Source organism: Zootoca vivipara, chromosome 6, assembly GCF_963506605.1.
Source record: "Zootoca vivipara chromosome 6, rZooViv1.1, whole genome shotgun sequence".
Lineage (NCBI taxonomy): Eukaryota > Metazoa > Chordata > Lepidosauria > Squamata > Lacertidae > Zootoca > Zootoca vivipara.
Genome location: NC_083281.1, coordinates 75,531,119 through 75,551,226, shown reverse-complemented (window position 1 = coordinate 75,551,226; position 20,108 = coordinate 75,531,119). Strand labels below are relative to the sequence as shown.

The 20,108-nt window shown below is 43.6% G+C and overlaps 1 protein-coding gene and 1 pseudogene across 1 annotated transcript; both read left to right on the top strand.

Moving 5' to 3' along the window:
• Window positions 1-2,312: 2,312 nt before the first annotated feature.
• Window positions 2,313-9,555, top strand: LOC118079003 (chymotrypsin-C-like). The gene is made up of 8 exons (XM_060276141.1): window positions 2,313-2,374; window positions 3,471-3,559; window positions 4,077-4,174; window positions 5,110-5,232; window positions 5,916-6,058; window positions 7,063-7,208; window positions 8,220-8,369; window positions 9,349-9,555. Exons 1-8 carry the CDS (start codon window positions 2,335-2,337, stop codon window positions 9,364-9,366), a joined length of 807 nt encoding a protein of 268 aa, XP_060132124.1. The 5' UTR covers window positions 2,313-2,334; the 3' UTR covers window positions 9,367-9,555.
• Window positions 9,556-13,208: 3,653 nt separating this feature from the next.
• Window positions 13,209-19,887, top strand: LOC132592343 (chymotrypsin-C-like; annotated as a pseudogene).
• The last annotated feature ends 221 nt before the right edge of the window (window positions 19,888-20,108 follow it).

Genomic DNA, 20,108 nt, shown 5'->3' with positions numbered 1-20,108 from the left:
GGAACTGCTGCCAGTCAGTGTAAACCAGGCATCCCAAAACTGCTGCCCTCCAGATGTTTTGGCCTACAACTCCCATGATCCCTAGCTAACAGGACCAGTGGTCAGGGATGATGGGAATTGTAGTCCAAAACATCTGGAGGACCAAAGTTTGGGGATGCCTGGTGTAAACAGACAATTGATATCAGCCTGGCATCAATACCAGGAAAGATTCTAGAGCAGATCATTAAGCAAACGGTCTGTGAGCACCTAGAAAGGAACGCTGTGATCACTAAAAGCATGGGTTTCTGAAAAATAGGTCATGTCAGACTAATCTGATCTCATTTTTTGACAGAATTACAAGCCTTTGACAAGGTGACCCATGATATTCTTGTAAAGAAGCTGGTAAATGAGGGCTAGACAATGCTACCATTCAGTAGATTTGTAACTGGCTGGCTGACTTCCTGGAGAGTAGTGACTAGTGGGGTGTCACAGGGTTCTGTCTTGGGCCCAGTCTTATCCAACATCTTTATCAATGACTTGGATGATGGGCTTGAGGGCATCCTGAGCAAGTTTGCAGATGACACCAAATTGGGAGGGGTGGCTAATACCCCAGAGGACAGGATCACACTTCAAAATGACCGTAACAGATTAGACAACTGGGCCAAAGCAAACAAGATGAATTTTAACAAGGGGGAAATGTAAAGTACTACACTTGGGCAAAAAAAAAATGAAAGGCACAAATACAGGATGGGTGACACCTGGCTTGAGAGCAGTACATGTGAAAAGGATCTAGGAGTCTTGGTAGACCACAAACTTGACATGAGTCAACAGTGTGGTGCAGCAGCTAAAAAAGCCAATGCAACTCTGGGCTGCATCAATAGGAGTATAGCATCTAGATCAAGGGAAGTAATAGTGCCACTGTATTCCGCTCTGGTCAGACCTCACCTGGAATACAGTGTCCAGTTCTAGGCACCTCAGTTCAAGAAGGATACTGACAAGCTGGAACTTGTCCAGAGGAGGGCAACCAAAATGGTCAAAGGCCTGGAAACAATGCCTTATTAGGAACGGCTTAGGGAGCTGGGTATGTTTAGCCTGGAGAAGAGAAGGTTAAGGGTGATATGATAGCTATGTTCAAATATATAAAAGGATGTCATATAGAAGAGGGTGAAAGGTTGTTTTCTGCTGCTCCAGAGAAGCGGACACGGAGCAATGGATTCAAACTACAAGAAAGAAGATTCCACCTAAACATTAGGAAGAACTTCCTGACAGTAAGAGCTGTTCGACAGTGGAATTTGCTGCCAAGGAGAGTAATGAAGTCTCCTTCTTTGGAGGTCTTTAAGTGGATGCTTTGATGGTGTTTCCTGCTTGGCAGGGGCTTGGACTGGATGGCCCTTGTGGTCTCTTCCTACTCTATGATTCTATGAACTAGATGGACTCCCTATAAAGGCAACTTCTTAAAATCATCCTTTTGTTTGGAGTCCATGAGAACTATAATCTTATTTTATTTGGGAGAAAGGGCTCAAAGGTAGAGCACCTGTTCTGCATGAGGAAATGTCGCAGGTTCAATCCCTGGCATCTCCAGGTACAGCCAAGAAAGATGCCTAGCTATCTGAAATTGTGTAGAGCTGCTGCCAGTCCTTAAATATGTGAAATCAGTCGCCTCTGAAAAAGAGCCACAATGCTTGAAATGCCTTGGGACAATGAATAATTCCCACTCAAATGCATCTTTTTCCTTATGACTGAACTGGCCTGTTTCTTTTCAATGACACCTTCATTTAATTTTTTTCTCCCCCGACAATGCCCTCCACCAGCTCAGCTTCACCCCTTCCTTGATGTTTTTCTGCCTGGCTGGAAAACGCCCCATGAGGGGTGTGCAGAATGTGTGTAGAAACTAGCCTTCTCCAAAGATGTCGCATCTATATTTATTGCCCCACCCACTTTCCCCTCTAGAATGTGGACCCTGGAAGATTACCCAGAAGCTAATGTGGCCCTTTAGGCTTCAAAAAGTTTCCCTACCTCTGATTTAGATGCATAGATGAAAAATCAGGCTCGTTTCCAGAGAGAAAGCCACCCTAGAAGCAATTTTTGTTGCTGCTTAAAAGAAAATTTAAGCTTAAAAGGGGGAGGTCTCATGCCTGTGCAAAGAACTTGAACAACACCCCTGCTGTGAGATGTTTCAGCAACCAGAGTGTGGAATCCAGCCAGGGCCCTCCAGCAATCTGTCCCTTTATTCTTTCTATTTGCAAAGTGATAAATTAGCAAGATCAGTTATAGCCTGTTATTTAAACCTGGTGAAGGCTCGTTTCCATTATAAATAGACTGACTTCACCCCTGGATCACCATCACTTGGTCACCATGTTCAAGTTGGCCATTGTCACTTTGATCCTGGGCTACGGTAAGTGTCTTTGGTGCAGTACATGCAGCAGTTAAGTTGGGGCTGTTTGGCATGCAATTCGTCTTTTCATTGATACAAGTCTCAGCCCAGCCCAAAATAGTTCTTTGGAAATGCAATGAATTCAGTTTCTTGTCTCTGGTGAAGTAGCCACTCTCTCCAAGATGAGCTTCATCATAGTTCAAGAGCATACAAATTTGCACAAAATGAACTTAACTTTGGAATTCCCTGCCTAGGAGCCGCTTTCACTGTACTCTTTTCGGCGCTTGCTGAAAACGGTTTGCTTAGGCAAACCTACTGAGACATGTAGACCATTGACACATGCTTGATCTGGTCTTTAGCTTATCATTGATTTTTTTTTCATTATTTTTTTTGAGGGTTTAAAATGGTTCTGCTTTTTAAATGAGTTCATTTTTATTTATTTATTTTGTAAGCTCCTTTGATGCTGTTGTTGTTTACAATCAAGCAATATATAAATTAAGAAATAAATGAAATAAATAGCCTCTGGTAGCGTTTTTTAAAAGGATGCTTCTGCCAAAAATCCATGAACACATTAGGAAGGCTTTTAATATTTAATAGATTACTGTATTTTACTTTTCTGTTGGAAGCCATCCAGAGTGGCTGGGGAAACCCAGCCAGATGGGTGGGGTATAAATACTATATTATTATTATTATTATTATTATTATTATTATTATTATTATTATTATTATTTTATTTTCATTAAACCAATAATGGACAATACCATTGTGTCCAACTCTGGCTCCCTTGTGGTACCCAAGATGCTCATCTCAGTCTCTGTCTCTCTCCTCCCTTTCCCTACCTGTTTCTCATATTTTAAGACATACCCATAAAATAAGCCATAGCAGGATTTTTAAGCATTCAAGGAATATAAGCCATACCCCGAAAATAAGACATAGTGATAGGCGCAGCAGCAATGCCGGCCGCGGCAGGAGGAGGAGGAAAAAAAATAAGACATCCCTTGAAAATAAGCCATAGTGTGTTTTTTTGAGGAAAAAATAAATATAAGACGTGTCTTATAATATGAGAAAGACGGTAATTGTCTCTTTCATCACCCCCACGCCTCCTGTCTTCTTCCAGCCCATGGCTGTGGCAAACCTGCTTATCCACCCAACATTTCCGGTGTTGTCGGAGGTGAGGATACCAGACCCCATAGCTGGCCTTGGCAGGTAAATCCGCTGTTTCCCACCACGTGTGGTGCAAGCAAATGTCGTGTTTGCTTTTTAGGAGGGGAGAAATGGCCCAGTGTGTTCAGTGTCGTCCTGCGGAACATCTTGCCACCAGAAGTGGTAGAGGTGGCTGCAGGTTCTGAGGTTCCCAGGCTCAGCCATGGACAGGAAGATTATCACGACCTGTTAGCAGAGTGGATGATCCAGCACGGTGGGCTGGATCTAAATGCTGAAGGGGAGAAATCGTTTGTCGGTTGTTGCCGCTGCCTCCCATCTCCAGCTTTGGAGGAGAGACAGTCACTACCTCTCAGCCCAACCTACCTCGCAGGGTTGGTGTGTGGATGAGATGGGGAAGGCTGCAGAACCAGGCTTGCTGCCTTGAATTGCTGGGGGGAAAGGTGGGGATATAAATGCAGTGAATTGATATGTAAGAAACGTCAAGGTGTGAGGCCAAAATATTTGTTCTTACTCCGTACAGCTAACAGCCCTCTGCCTTGGGGGGGGGGTTGCTTTTCAGGTCTCCCTCCAGTACAAAAAGAACGGAGTCTGGGCTCACACATGTGGAGGGACCCTGATTGAGTCCAACTGGGTCTTGACTGCTGCTCATTGCATCAGGTAAGCAGCACCCCACCAACAGCAAGGATGCTATAGAAACCCATTAGGCTGCAATGGTCCTGAGGCTGCAAGGGAGCTGTCTCCTAGTAATACTAGAACACCCACACTTAGGGTTGCCATATTCCCAAAAGTGAAAATCTGGACAAAGTTGTTGAGCATGGGGGGGGGAGAGATGCTCAAGTTTAAGTTTGTTGGACTTTTGGGAGGATTTTAAAAGCATTTTTTTTAAAAACAAAAAGCGCCCTACTTGCCACATGTCCAGGTTTTCCCAGACATTTTGCTGGTTCAGCAAAAACCCACCTGAACGACTTTTTGCAGCCCGATTCCCGGATGTGTCCAGGAAAACCTGAACCTATGGCAACTCTACCCACGCTACCATTCAGATTTCCTTGTTTCACATCGGTGTGCTCTGCTGAACCCTGAGCCAAACCTTTTAGACTTAATTTTTTTAATTAAAATGGGCACGCCAACTGCAGGAGGTCACTTTTTGTGACAGAATTTCAGAACTTGTTCAGAATGGCCACAGGATTTTTCTGGATGGAAGGGAGTCTATAAGGTCCCCCTGTTCAAGTGGGGAAAAGTACCAACAAAATCGCGCTGCACTCTCAGGCCAAGATCCTTTTGTTTGACATGTCCCATAGAACCAAAAGTGGTTCATTCATAGCTCATCACTGCTAATGAGAATTTTGCAAATATGGGGTAGGAGCTCTGGGATAGCTCACTCGGTCGAACACGGTGCTCTTAATCTCAGGGTCATGGGTGATAGGTTTTATTTCTTTATGGTGCCTGTAACCATGCCAGTTCCGCAGATCAAAGCGGTCAAGTGGGTAAGGGCATTTTGCAGGTAAGCTAGTCCTAAGCTGCTAACACCTTGAACTTGGCCCAATAATAACACACACACACACAACGCCACTGCCTGTTCCTTATTTCTGTAGCTCCGGTCGGACTTACCGCGTCCTTTTGGGCAAACATAACCTGAAAGAAGAGGAGGCTGGCTCTGTGGCTGTTGCTGTGGAGAAGTCGATCGTCCACGAGAAGTGGAACTCCTTCTTGATCATGTAAGTCAACTGGAATCCAGAGAGTCGGGAGAGATCTGTCCAACCTCTCTGCACAAGTCCTTATCCTGCCAAAATAATTTCTGCCGGTGCGAGAAATCACATAGAAACTTGTGTGTATTGTTATTGTTTTGGGCTTTTTTGGGGGGGGGGTGTCTGCTTACGGGATGACCTGTTAAATTGGTTTGCCATTGCTGACAGGCAAATTACCAGCACTGCCTTAAGACATACGATGATGGCTGCTGGCTTAGAGAACTTGAAAAGTGGATTTAAAATATGCAGGTTACTGTTGCAGACATGGCGTGCCTTTTTTTCCTGACAAGAGCTGCATTTCGTGGGGGTATTCTACTGCAGGGGTGCATACACTCATCAGGTGACATCAGTCATTTCTCTCTTTCTTCCGCCCCCTTTCTCTCTTTTTGCCACCCTTCCTTGTCCTTTTTCCTGACATCCCCTTCTCTCTCTCTCTCTTCTTCTGTCTCCCCCCCCCCCAAATCCATCATTCAGCAAGCTGCCAGGGGGAGAACAGACTTCACCCTCTTGGGTTGGTGGCAGTTGCAGTTCAAACATCTGGAGGGCGTGAGGTTGGGGAAGGCTGGAGAATATTAAGTTTGACTCCTCTGGGTGAAAAGCTGCTTTCGAAAACCAAAAGATAAACCCCTGTCCCCTCTTGGGTTGCTTTTCAGTAACGACATTGCCCTCCTCAAACTGGCCAAGCATGTGCAGTTCAGTGACACGATCCAGGCCTCTTGCCTCCCTCCTGCCAAAGACGCCATGCTGCTAGCCCAGGATCACCCCTGCTATGTCACTGGATGGGGACGACTCTCAAGTAAGTTGGGTGCTCCCTGTCCTGGGCATGAGCATTCTGGAAAAATCTGGATGAAGACCTTAGGGGTAGCATCCAATGCCAGTCCTACTGAGAGTGGATCTATTGAAGTTTGTGAACACCACTAACTTATGTCCATTCACTTCGGTGGGTCTTCTCTGTACACTAAGGAGGCTCCCTTTTCGCAGTTGGGTGTCTGTGTTGTGTACCTGCAGTTAAAGAAGATGAGATGAATCTGTCAATTTGAGATTCTCTCAGTTTCTCATTTTTACAGTCTTAAGTTCAGTGTTCCACATTTCCACATCAGTTTGCCAATTTCTTTTTTTTTCAAATACCTATGGGAAAACCATCAGCATTTTAGAGTGAATTTCTCTCAAGACACACAATCTTGGATGTAATTTCCCCTTGCAAACACATTTATTTCTTTTATAAAAAAATTTCCTCTACTAGAATACATATTTGTGTGTTGTTTTTACTAATCTATGCATTTTAGGCAGACTTTTTCCTAAGATACACTTTTCTTGCACACTGCTTGTTTGGCGAACTATAATACAACTTTTAATTAAGTGTGAATACTGAAGAGTAGCTATGTTTCAGTCTGCCAATTGATTCAGAAAATGCAAATTAGATAAGTTTGCATTAAAATCCAAACCAAGCCAAGTGCCTCCTCATCCCTGCTCTTAAGTGTTTGTTGACTGTGTGTCTGTGGGTAAAGGGTGCATGATTTGGGATTTCCTGTCCAGCACATGGGGGGGCCCTAGTCTCACCCACTTTTGAAATGTGTTCCCCAACAGCACCCCAAGGAGTAATGCAACCCTCTGCCCAAAAGAAGTTTCCCCACTATTCATGCAGAGTTGCCAGCTTTTGATTTCATAAATTCAGGTAGCCTGGCAAAGGCCAGATGGCAGATCAAAGTGGAATACAGGGGCAAGCAGGTTGTGTGTAAATGTGGTTTTGACTCTTTGGGAAAGGCTCCTTACCACTCTCCTGTCTGTTCCACTCTGCAGCCAATGGCCCCATCTCTGACAACCTTCAGCAGGCCTTGCTTCCTATAGTAGATCATCAGACTTGCACCAAACGGGACTGGTGGGGCTCCATGGTCAAGACCAAAATGCTGTGCGCAGGAGGCGATGGTGTCGTTTCAGGTTGCAATGTAAGTCCCCCCAAACTCTCCCTTCCTCATAGAGCCTTCCCCACTTTCTCACTCTGAAGAATGTTGCTTGTGGTTTCACTTAGTTTGCACAATTTTCTCCATGAAAACGAACAACGGTCCTTGCTTGTATCCCGACCAAGTCCAAGTGACCCTTGCCAAGCCACTTAGGTACTTAGGAAGTTGTGTTAGCAGACCATTGCAACTTAGGTGAATTAGACTGGAATAATCACTTACCGTTTCTGGAGTTCAAAGGCTTTATTCATGCAGGAACTGTTTGTGGAATGAGTGAAGACGAGACAGAGAAAATAACAGACATATTGTATGGAGAGATCAACGAACAAAATGGCTCAGCTTAGGTGTGGAGTTAACTTAGGCATAGAAGCTACAAGCTAGTGCTGGCTAGAATGCTACACAACCAGTTTCCTCTGGTGGTTAAAGTAAAACATACATTAGCTTAGAATGCAGGAGAAGGAAATGAATTTGCTTTTCTCCAGCATTTGTAATGTGCTTTAAATGTATGGTGTGTATGCAGGGATGGAGAAACAAGGTGTGTGGGACTCTTTTTAAGGGGATTTGGATAGTGGCGGGGGTGAATGGGGCCAAAGGACAGAGAGAACATATGGGAGAAATATTGGGTGCAAACATCAACCTTGAAAACCCTACCTACAAGTTGCATTACAGGCAGAAATTCATATAGTTTGGGAACTGTTATAGGGCAGGATGGGGAATCTGTGCCCCTCCATCACACACTAACACTCCAGATATTGTTGAACTGCCATCATCCCCAGCCAGTCTGGCCAACGTTCAGGGATGATGGGGGGGGTTGTAGTCCAGCAACATCTGGAGAGCCACAGGTTCAGCCTGCATAAAACAGACACACAGACCTGTGGACTCTGTCACGCACATAGGTGAGCTTTGTCTACCCAGGACTCCACTTCCACTTTGCCCAGCCCTTGGGTCATAGTAGGGAAACAGAGGTATGGTATATGTATCCTATTTTTCTTCTGGCAGGGGGATTCTGGAGGACCCTTGAACTGCCAGGGCGGCAGCAACTGGGAAGTTCATGGCATTGTAAGCTTTGGATCGCGGTTGGGCTGCAACACCGCTAAGAAGCCGACCGTTTTCACCCCTGTGTCTGCTTACATTGAATGGATTCAGGAGGTGAGGTTCCCGTCTTTTTGCCCAGCAAAGCTGCTATGGTCTGGATGGAAGGCTTAATTCGTACCTCTGCAGCTGACATTTCTTTTCTTTTTTTAACATCTAGCATCTGCATAATTTCTCGTTCAGAACTCAAAAGAGTTCTCAGTGTCCAAATGCTGAAATCCAGCATTTGTGTTTTGTTAGAAACTGAGAAGTGTATTTTATCATTTCATTGTGAACAGTTTGGGAGTGGCATTCCAGCTTTAGGGCACAGTAGATGGTCCACAGTCAAATCTTCAACATTTTTGGCACATTCTGGTTTTATTTTTTATTGGGGGGGAGATTAAGTCCAAGTGAATTATTGACATGCTGAACTGGGAGTAACCCCATTTGAGCTCACCAGGGGTTGCTTTTCAGTAGACATAAGTAGGACTGTACTGTAAATTCCAAACTTTGGAACTACCCACCTATTGACATCAGGCAGGTGCCTTTCTGTTTAGACAAGTCTCCCCAGGTACTGTATGTAGACTGTTAGCATGTCTTTTAATCTGTTTTCAGTTTATTGTTGATTTTAATTACGGTAACCTTTGCGTGTTTTAAATAGCTTTTGGGGGGTGTTGTTCTTACTGATGATTATATTGTTTTCTTTTTGCAAACAGCTTTAAGGCTTAAGGGTATTTTAAAAAAACAACAACAAGAAGAAACCAATCAAGAGGGTATTTGAAAATTATTAAATAAATAAATAAGTTAATTGAACTTTGGTTCCATTGAACCTACTGGGATTTAAGTCAAGTCATGATTTACCGTGTCTCATTTTCATTGGGGGCCAAAATCCCCACACTAAAATGCAGAAGGGGCATTTGTCCGGCCGCAGTCTAGGAACAAAGACCGAGTTCAGCAAGCTGTTTGCACCTGGCCTATCCTGGCTATTAGTGTATTCTGATACCTAAATTCTAATTCACATACCGGTATATATATTTGGTCTCTTTTCCTCCTCTAGAAACTGAATGAGAACTGAAGAGCCCACACTGCGACCTTTGTGGATCAATATGAGAAAATCTTAATGAACCACCAGAATTGCAACCAATAAACCATCACAACTGCTCTCGTGTCAATGCGTTGTTGTTTTTCCTGCTCTCACTTGAAATGCTTGGAATCACTCATTTTTGCAATTAAACATTCTGAGGACCTAACTGCACATTACATCAAGTGTGTAGTGTTGTGAGTGGTTTGGGGGTTTTTTTAATTAAAAAAAGTTTATATGGGGAGGCAGTTTTACAGTAGGACTACAATGTTTGGAGAAGGGAGCACAGTCCTCTGATACAGAGCGCCCAGCAACTAGGTGACTAGCCAGAACCAAGAGGTCCTCTGGCACCTCCTGCCCTGCTGTGTCCTTGCCATGTGGGCTCTCTAATAATAGTAGTAGTAATAATAGTAGTAATTATAATTATTATAATTATTATCACTATCATTTATACCCCACCCATCTGACTGGGTTTCCCCAGCAACTCTGGGTGGCTCCCAGCAGAATATTAAAAATGGGATAAAACATCAGTCATTAAAAACTTCCCTAAACAGGGCTGCCTTCAGATGTCTTCTCAAAGTCAGATAGTTGTTTATTTCCTTGACATCTGATGGGAGGGCGTTCCACAGGGCGGGCAAAAGGATTGTTGCTTTCTTGGAACAAAGTGTGCGCTTTAATGAGGATCCCAGCAAGGTTCTGTTCCAATCGTGAGGAGTTGAGAAAATGATATGGAAAGGAGGAATGTGTAAAGTCATTATGAAATATTTAGAAATATGTTATTTGCTCTCTGCCTTACATGCTTTTTTATGTAATTTATGAGAACCCCCTTTTTAAAGGGTGATGCATAAATTAGTTAAATGAATGATATGGAAAGAATGGAGAGAGAGAATCTATCTGTCTCTCTTTCTGCTTGTCTGTTTCTCTCCGCATGAGAATGTTCTCATTGACTGTATATCAACACCATCGAATTGCAGCCGGTGAAATTATGGGGGCCAAATGACCCACCTCTGAATGGCGCTAATGGAAAGCAGGGTGAACCCAGGGCAGTGACTCATCAAGAGACCCAATGGGCAGCCTCCTCTATGACTGGATGGTGCTGGGTTCAAAGGACCATTCTTTACTTGAACACCTTGATTTCTTACAGCACACAAGGACAGCTTCTTTTCAGCACAGCTGTCTTGCTCCAGCAAACAGCTTGGGAATTCACTGAATTGTAGAGTTGGAAGGGACCCCAAGTCTAGCCCATCTCTCTGCAATGCAGGAATTGGATGGCTTTGGAAAGTCTAAGCAAGAGGGGGTGTTACTCCATAATTGTACGCGGTTGTCGGGTACAGTAGTACCTCAGGTTACAGACGCTTCAGGTTACAGACTCCGCTAACCCAGAAATAGTACCTCAAGTTAAGAACTTTGCTTCAAGATGAGAACAGAAATCGTGCTCCATTGGTGCGGCAGCAGCGGGAGGCCTCATTAGCTAAAGTGGTACCTCAGGTTAAGAACAGTTTCAGGTTAAGAATTGACCTCCAGGACGAATTAAGTTCTTAACCTGAGGTACCACTGTAAGTGAATGAATTAGCCAATGGAAACTGAAGCTGCCTCCAGATGTAGTAGAATGTTACACATTGTGGAATGTGTTCTTCACAGTGTCTAAAAAACTTTGTTGTCATCAATCCTGTTTTAAAAATGGGCTCCAGTCCTCATGGTTCAAAACAAAGGGGCTGATTTAAACAGGAGCAGAAGAATCATAGAATCATAGAGTTGGAAGAGACCACAGTCCAACCCCCTGCCAAGAAGGAAACACCATCAAAGCATTCTTGACATATGGCTGTCAAGCCTCTGCTTAAAGACCTCCAAAGAAGGAGACTCCACCACACTCCTTGGTAGCAAATTCCACTGTCGAACAGCTCTTACTGTCAGGAAGTTTTTCCTAATGTTTAGGTGGAATCTTCTTTCTTGAAGTTTGAATCCATTGCTCCGTGTCCGCTTCTCTGGAGCAGCAGAAAACAATCTTTCTCCCTCCTCCATATAACATCCTTTCATATATTTGAACATGGCTATCATATCACCCCTTAACCTTCTCTTCTCCAGGCTAAACATGGCTAAAATCAGAGAGGAAATTGTAGGCTATGTTGAGCTGAAATCTCAAGAAGCCCCTACAATCGCTAGCACAATTCAGAGTTTTTTGGTTGATCAGAATCTTTCAGCAGAGAATTGTGTTGGATTTGGATTTGACGGATGTTCTACAATGGCTGGAAAAGAAAGTAGTGTGCATGCCTTTCTGAAGAAAAAGTACAGTAAATCTTTATTTTTCCATTGCTCAAGCCACAAACTAAATCTTGTGGTCAATGATACAAGCAAACTACCAGAAATAAGAAACACAATTGCAACGGTTAAGGATACAATATCCTTCTTTAGAGAGTCACCAGCCTCTGTGAGACCAGATGGTCTGAGAAATACAAGAGCATAAGAAAATTTTCAGAAAGCTTCCATGAAATCGTCAATGCACTAGAACATCTCTCAGTCGAAGGAAACAATGCTACAAGAAAATCTGCCTATCAATTGCACTGTGCAGTTACTAAACCAATTTTCATCGTAGGTTTAGTCATGATTGCAAAATACTCTGCGATTTTGGAACCCGTTATGAACGTTCTACAAGGTAAAAATATGGATTTGATTATGGTGAGGAAACATATTGGTCAAATCCTTGATGTCATCAAGACGGTTCAACAAGAAATTGAGCATGTTTCTGATTAATTACTTAAAAAATCACATGATATCGCGGAGAAAGTTGGGGTTGAGTTATCAGTACCACGAATCGCTCAAAAGCAAATACACAGAAGTAATCCGCCATCTGAGACTGCGATTGAATACTGGAGACGGTTGTTGATAATCTCTTATCTTGTCTCCCTAACTTTTTCTTTGAATGTTATATTCTCAGATGAAAATACATCTGCTTTTGCCTTATCCCATCTTCATCCTTCATACATGCCAAAAATGGCTTCAAAAGATTTGGGGGGAAAATGCAAAGTCTTTCATGGAGTTTTATGAGTTGGGTGATATCTCTGCAGAATTAGATTTGTGGTATAATCTGTGGAAAAAGAAGGATTTAGCAGCAGACAAATTAAAGGACATTGAAGTGGCTGCACTTTTGGAGGAGGCTAATATTTATTCCCCCTGCAACAAGGCACACACTCCTAATTTTAAGTGCTTTCTCATCCACCATGGCTACTGTTGAACGATCTTTCAGTACCCTTCGAAGGGTAAAGACCTGGCTCAGAAGTACAATGGGAGAGGACAGACTGACAGGGTTGTGTTTGATGAGCGGCCATCGGAAATTCTTCAAGGAAAATCAGGACTGGATTGAAATGAAAGTTTTGAACAAGTTTTCTTCAAACCCAAGAAAAATGATATTAGTATAAGACATGTAATTAAAATAAAAAAAATTTTTCAGGCAAATAATTGTAATAACTACCGTAATAAAGCACTGCTATAATTATATATAATAAAGTTTTGGTTTCATTCGCCTTTTCGGTGCTGAAATGTCACAACCCGAACGACCATGGCTTGCCCCAGCCCCCTAGTTTTGATCCTGGGTACGCCCATGTGCATAGATGAAAAATCAGGCTTGTTTCCAGAGAGAAAGTCACCCTAGAAGCAATTTTTGTTGCTGCTTAAAAGAAAATTTAAGCTTAAAATAAAAGGCGGAGCTCTCAGGTCTGTGCAAAGAACTTGAACAACACTCCAGCTGTGAGATGTTTCAGCAACCAGAGTGTGGAATCCAGCCAGGGCCCTCCAGCAATCTGTCCCTTTATTCTTTCTATTTGCAAAGTGATAACTTAGCAAGGTCAGATATAGCCTGTTATTTAACCCTGGTCAAGGCTGGTTTCCATTATAAATACACTGACTTCACCCCTGGAGCACCATCACTTGGTCACCATGTTCAAGTTGGTCTTTATCGCTTTGATCCTGGGCTACGGTAAGTGTCTTTGGTGCAGTACATACAGCAGTTAAGTTGGGGCTGTTTGGCATGCAATTCGTCTTTTCATTGATACAAGTCTCAGTCCAGCCCAAAATAGTTCTTTGGAAATGCAATGAATTCAGTTTCTTGTCTCTGGTGAAGTAGCCACTCTCTCCAAGATGAGCTTCATCATAGTTCAAGAGCATACAGATTTGCACAAAATAAACTTAACTTTGGAATTCCCTGCCTAGGAGCCGCTTTCACTGTACTCTTTTCGAAGCTTGCCGAAAACGGTTTGCTTAGGCAAACCTACCGAGACATGTAGACCATTGACACATGCTTGATCTGGTCTTTAGCTTATCATTGATTTTTTTTTTGAGGGTTTAAAATGGTTCTGCTTTTTAAATGAGTTCATTTTTATTTATTTTTTGTAAGCTCCTTTGATGTTGTTGTTGTTTACAATCAAGCAATATATAAATTAAGAAATAAATGAAATAAATAGCCTCTGGTAGTTTTTTTTAAAGGATGCTTCTGCAAAAAGCCATGAACAGATTCACTTAACCAATAATGGACAATACCATTGTGTCCAACTCTGGCTCCCTTGTGGTACCCAAGATGCTCATCTCAGTCTCTCTCTCTCTCTCTCTCTCTCTCTCTCTCTCTCTCTCTCTCTCTCTCTCTCTCTCCTCCCTCTCCCTAATTTTCTCTTTCATCATCCCCACACCTGCTGTCTTCTTCCAGCCCACGGCTGTGGCAAATCTGCTTATCCACCCAACATTTCCCGTGTTGTCGGAGGTGAGGATGCCAGACCCCATAGCTGGCCTTGGCAGGTAAATCCACTATGCTTTTCCCCACGTGCGGTGCAAGCAAGTGTCGCATTTGCTTTTTAGGAGGGGAGAAATGGCCCAGCGTGTGCAATGTCGTCCTGCGGAACATCTTGCCACCAGAAGTGGTAGAAGTGGCTGCAGGTTCTGAGGTTCCCAGGCTCAGCCATGGACAGGAAGATTATCACGACCTGTTAGCAGAGTGGATGATCCAGCACGGTGGGCTGGATCTAAATGCTGAAGGGGAGAAATCGTTTGTCGGCTGTTGCCACTGCCTCCCATCTCCAGCTTTGGAGGAGAGACAGTCACTACCTCTCAGCCCAACCTACCTCGCAGGGTTGGTGTGTGGATGAGATGGGGAAGGCTGCAGAACCAGGCTTGCTGCCTTGAATTGCTGGGGGGAAAGGTGGGGATATAAATGCAGTGAATTGATATGTAAGAAACGTCAAGGTGTGAGGCCAAAATATTTGTTCTTACTCCGTACAGCTAACAGCCATCTGCCTGGGGGGGGTTGCTTTTCAGGTCTCCCTCCAGTACGACAAGAACGGAGTCTGGGCTCACACATGTGGAGGGACCCTGATTGAGTCCAACTGGGTCTTGACAGCTGCTCATTGCATCAGGTAAGCAGCACCCCACCAACAGCAAGGATGCTGTAGAAACCCCATTAGGCTGCAATGGTCCTGAGGCTGCAAGGGAGCTGTCTCCTAGGAATACTAGAACACCCACACTTAGGGTTGCCATATTCCCAAAAGTGAAAATCTGGACAAAGTTGTTGAGCATGGGGGGGGAGCATCTCTTTTCTCCCCCCCCCATTTAAGTTTTTTGGACTTTTGGGAAGATTTTAAAAGCATTTTTTCTTAAAAAAACAAAAAGCACCCTACTTGCCACATGTCCAGGCTTTCCCAGACATTTTGCTGATTCAGCAAAAACCCACCTGAACAACTTTTTGCAGACCGAATCCTGGATGTGTCCGGGAAAACCTGGACATATGGCAACTCTATCCACGCTACCATTCCGATTTCCTTGTTTCACATCGGTGTGCTCCGCCAAACCTTTTAGACTTAATTTTTAAAATTAAAAAAATTGTAAAATGGGCAAGCCAACTGCAGGAGGTCACTTTATGTGACAGAATTTCAGAACTCATTCAGAATGGCCACAGGATTTTTCTGGATCGAAGGGAGTCTATAAGGTCCACCTGTTCAAGTGGAAAAAAGTTTTTATTTCTTTATGCACACAATCAAACGTCTTTCAATAAAATGTTGGTTTTATTTATTTCATTAAAAAGTATACACTCCACGATTGTAAAAAAAACCAAAAAAACACCAACAACCTTCAGAGAAGTTTACAAAGAGGGGGAAAACAATAAAATTTCAAGTGGAAAAAAGTTTTTATTTCTTTATGCACACAATCAAACGTCTTTCAATAAAATGTTGGTTTTATTTATTTCATAGAAATTTATACACTCCATGATTGTAAAAAAAAACCAAAAAAACCCCAACAACCTTCAGAGCAGTTTACAAAGAGAGGGAAAACAACAAAATTTCCATTAAAAACAATGATTTAAAACATTCATAAAATTTAAATTAGCGATGAACTAAAAACAGATTAAAACACACACCAACATTCTTCATAGCTGGGTAGGCTTGTCTCAGCAAAAATGTTTTAAGCTGGTGCAGGAAAGAGTACAGCAAAGCCACCTGCCTCGTATCAATAGGCAGGGAGTTCCACAGTATAGGTGCTGCCACAATAAAAGATTGATCAGGTGGAACACATATTGTGTGGTGCCTGTAACCATGCCAGTTCAGCAGATCAAAGTGGTCAAGTGAGTAAGGGCATTTTGCAGGTAAGCTAGTCCTAAGCTGCTAACACCTTGAACTTGGCCCAATAATAACACACAGACACACATCCTGCCGAAAGGCCCTGCTCATTTCTAGGAGGACAAAATACTCACTCTACAAAGGAAGGAAGCTATTGGGAAAGCATCAAGGGATCTGCTTTTCATTTGATATTCACACAGACACAGACACACACACACACACACACACACACACACACACACACACAACATCACTGCCTGTTCCTTATTTCTGTAGCTCCAGTCGGACTTACCGCGTCCTTTTGGGCAAACAAAACCTGAAAGAATAAGAGGCCGGCTCTGTGGCTGTTGCTGTGGAGAAGTCGATCGTCCACGAGAAGTGGAACTCCTTCTTGGTCATGTAAGTCAACTGGAATCCAGAGAGTCGGGAGAGATCTGTCCAACCTCTCTGCACAAATCCTGATCCTGCCAAAATAATTTCTGCCGGTGGGAGAAATCACATAGAAACTTGTGTGTATTGTTGTTGTTTTGGGGCAGTGATGGCGAGCCTATGACACGCGTGTCAGCACTGACACGCATAGCCATTTTCGGTGACACGCGCCCCTCCCCTTTTCCCTTTTTTAAAAGGGGAAACAATTATACATTTTTGTTATTTAAACTACAAATATCGTGAAATTATGGGGGGGGGGTTCTCGAAGTGACACACCACCCGAGTTATGTTCGGGTTTTTTTGGCGAATTTTGACACACCAAGCTCAAAAGGTTGCCCATCACTGGGTTTTTGGGGGGGGGGGTCTGCTTACGGGATGACCTGTTAAATTGGTTTGCCATTGCTGACAGGCAAATTACCAGCACTGCCTTAAGACATACGATGCTGGCTGCTGGCTTAGAGAACTTGAAAAGTGGATTTAACAAATGCAGGCACTGTTGCAGACATGGCGTGCCTTTTTTCCCTGACAAGAGCTGCATTTCCTGGGGGTATTCTGCTGCAGGGGTGCATACACTCATCAGGTGACATCAGTCATTTCTCTCTTTCTTCCACCAGTCTTTTCTCTCTCTTTTTGCCACCCCTCATTGTCCTTTTTCCTGACATCCCCTTCTCTCTCTCTCTCTCCTTCTGTCTCTCAATCTCTCATTCTCTCTCTCTCCCCCCCCCCAAATCCATCATTCAGCAAGCTGCCAGGGGGAGAACAGACTTCACCCTCTTGGGTTGGTGGCAGTTGCAGCCCAAACATCCGGATGGCGTGAGGTTGGGGAAGGCTGGAGAATATTAAGTTTGACTCCTCTAGGTGAAAAGCTGCTTTCGAAAACCAAAAGATAAACCCCTGTCCCTTCTTGGGTTGCTTTTCAGTAACGACATTGCCCTCCTCAAACTGGCCGAGCATGTGCAGTTCAGTGACACGATCCAGGCCTCTTGCCTCCCTGCCACAGACACTGTGCTAGCCCAGGATTACCCCTGCTATGTCACTGGATGGGGACGACTCTCAAGTAAGTTGGGTGCTCCCTGTCCTGGGCATGAGCATTCTGGAAACAGCTGGATGAAGACCTTAGGGGTGGCATCCAATGCCAGTCCTACTGAGAGTGGATCTATTGAAGTTCGTGAACACCACTAATTTATGTCCATTCACTTCGGTGGGTCTACTCTGAGTACAACTTCAGTTGGATACAAGGTACCCAAGCTCCCCAAGAACTTATCAAAGGATTCTTCTCTGTACACTAAGAAGGAGGCTCCCTTTTCGCAGTTGAGTGTCTGTGTTGTGTAACCTGCAGTTAAAGAAGATGAGATGAATCTGTCAATTTGAGTTTCTCTCAGTTTCTCATTTTTACAGTCCTAAGTTCAGTGTTCCACATTTCCGCATCAGTTTGCCAATTTCTTTTTTTTTGAAATACCTATGGAAAACCACCAGCATTTTAGAGTAAATTTCTCTTAAGACACACATTCTTGTGGATGTAATTTCCCCTTACATACACATTTATTTATTTTCCAAAACAATTTCCCCTAACAGAATACATATTTGTGTATTTTTTTTACTAATCTATGCATTTTATGCAAACGCTCTCCTAAGATACGCTTTTTTTGCACACTGCTTTTTTGGAGAACCACTATACAACTTTTAATTAAGTGTGAATATGGAAGAGTAGCTATGTTTCAGTCTGCCAATTGATTCAGAAAATGCAAATTAGATAAGTTTGCATTAAAATCCAAACCAAGCCAAGTGCCTCCTCATCCCTACTCTTAAGTGTGTCTGTGAGTTAAGGGTGCATGATTTAGGTTTTCTAGTCCTGCAAATGGGGGGGGGCTAGTCTCACCCACTTTGAAATGTGTTCCCCAACAGCACCCCAAGGAGTAATGCAACCCTCTGCCCAAAAGAAGTTTCCCCACTATTCATGCAGAGTTGCCAGCTTTTGATTTCATAAATTCAGGTAGCCTGGCAAATGCCAGATGGCAGATCAAAGTGGAATACGGGGGCAAGCAGGTTGTGTGTAAATGTGGTTTTGACTCTTTGGGAAAGGCTCCTTACCACTCTCCTGTCTGTTCCACTCTGCAGCCAATGGCCCCATCTCTGACAACCTTCAGCAGGCCTTGCTTCCTATAGTAGATCATCAGACTTGCACCAAACGGGACTGGTGGGGCTCCATGGTCAAGACCACAATGGTGTGCGCAGGAGGCGATGGTGTCGTTTCAGGTTGCAATGTAAGTCCTCCCAAACTCTCCCTTCCTCATAGAGCCTTCCCCACTTTCTCACTCTGAAGAATGTTGCTTGTGGTTTCACTTAGTTTGCACAATTTTCTCCATGAAAACGAACAATGGTCCTTGCTTGAATCCCGACCAAGTCCAAGCGACCCTTGCCAAGCCACTTAGGTACTTAGGAAGTTGTGTTAGCAGACCTTTGCAACTTAGGTGAATTAGACTGGAATAATCACTTACCGTTTCTGGAGTTCAAAGGCTTTATTCATGCAGGAACCGTTTGTGGAATGTGTGAAGACGAGACAGAGAAAATAAGAGACATATTGTATGGAGAGAGCAACAAACAAAATGGCTCAGCTTAGGTGTGGAGTTAACTTAGGCATAGAAGCTACAAGCTAGTGCTGGCTAGAATGCTACACAACCAGTTTCCTCTGGTGGTTAAAGTAAAACATACATTAGCTTAGAATGCAGGAGAAGGAAATGAATTTGCTTTTCTCCAGCATTTGTAATGTGCTTTAAATGTATGGTGTGTATGCAGGGATGGAGAAACAAGGTGTGTGGGACTCTTTTTAAGGGAATTTGGATAGTGGCGGGGGTGAATGGGGCCAAAGGACAGGGAGAACATATGGGAGAAATATTGGGTGCAAACATCAACCTTGAAAGCCCTACCTACAAGTTGCATTACAGGCAGAAATTCAGATAGTTTGGGAACTGTTATAGGGCAGGATGGGGAATCTGTGCCCCTCCATCACACACTAACACTCCAGATATTGTTGAACTGCCATCATCCCCAGCCAGCCTGTTCAGGGATGATGGGGGGGTTGTAGTCCAGCAACATCTGGAGAGCCACAGGTTCAGCCTGCATAAAACAGTCACACAGACCTATGGACTCTGTCAAGCACAGAAGTGAGTTTGTCTACCCAGGTCTCCACTTCCATTTTGCCCAGCCTTTGGGAAACAGAGGTATATGCATCCTATTTTTCTTCTGGCAGGGGGATTCTGGAGGACCCTTGAACTGCCAAGGCAGCAGCAACTGGGAAGTTCATGGCATTGTAAGCTTTGGATCGGGTTTGGGCTGCAACACCGCTAAGAAGCCGACCGTTTTCACCCGTGTGTCTGCTTACACTGATTGGATTCAGGAGGTGAGGTTCCCATCTTTTGCCCAGCAAAGCTGCGATGGTCTGGATGGAAGGCTTAATACGTACCTGTGCAGCTGACACTTCTTCTTTTTTAACACCTAGCATCTGCATAATTTCTCGTTCAGAACTCAAAAGAGTTCTCAGTGTCCAAATGCTGAAATCCAGCATTTGTGTTTTGTTAGAAACTGAGAAGTATATTTTATCATTTCATTGTGAACAGTTTGGGAGTGGCATTCCAGCTTTAGGGCACAGTAGATGGTCCACAGTCAAATCTTCAACATTTTTGGCACATTCTGGTTTTATTTTTTATTGGG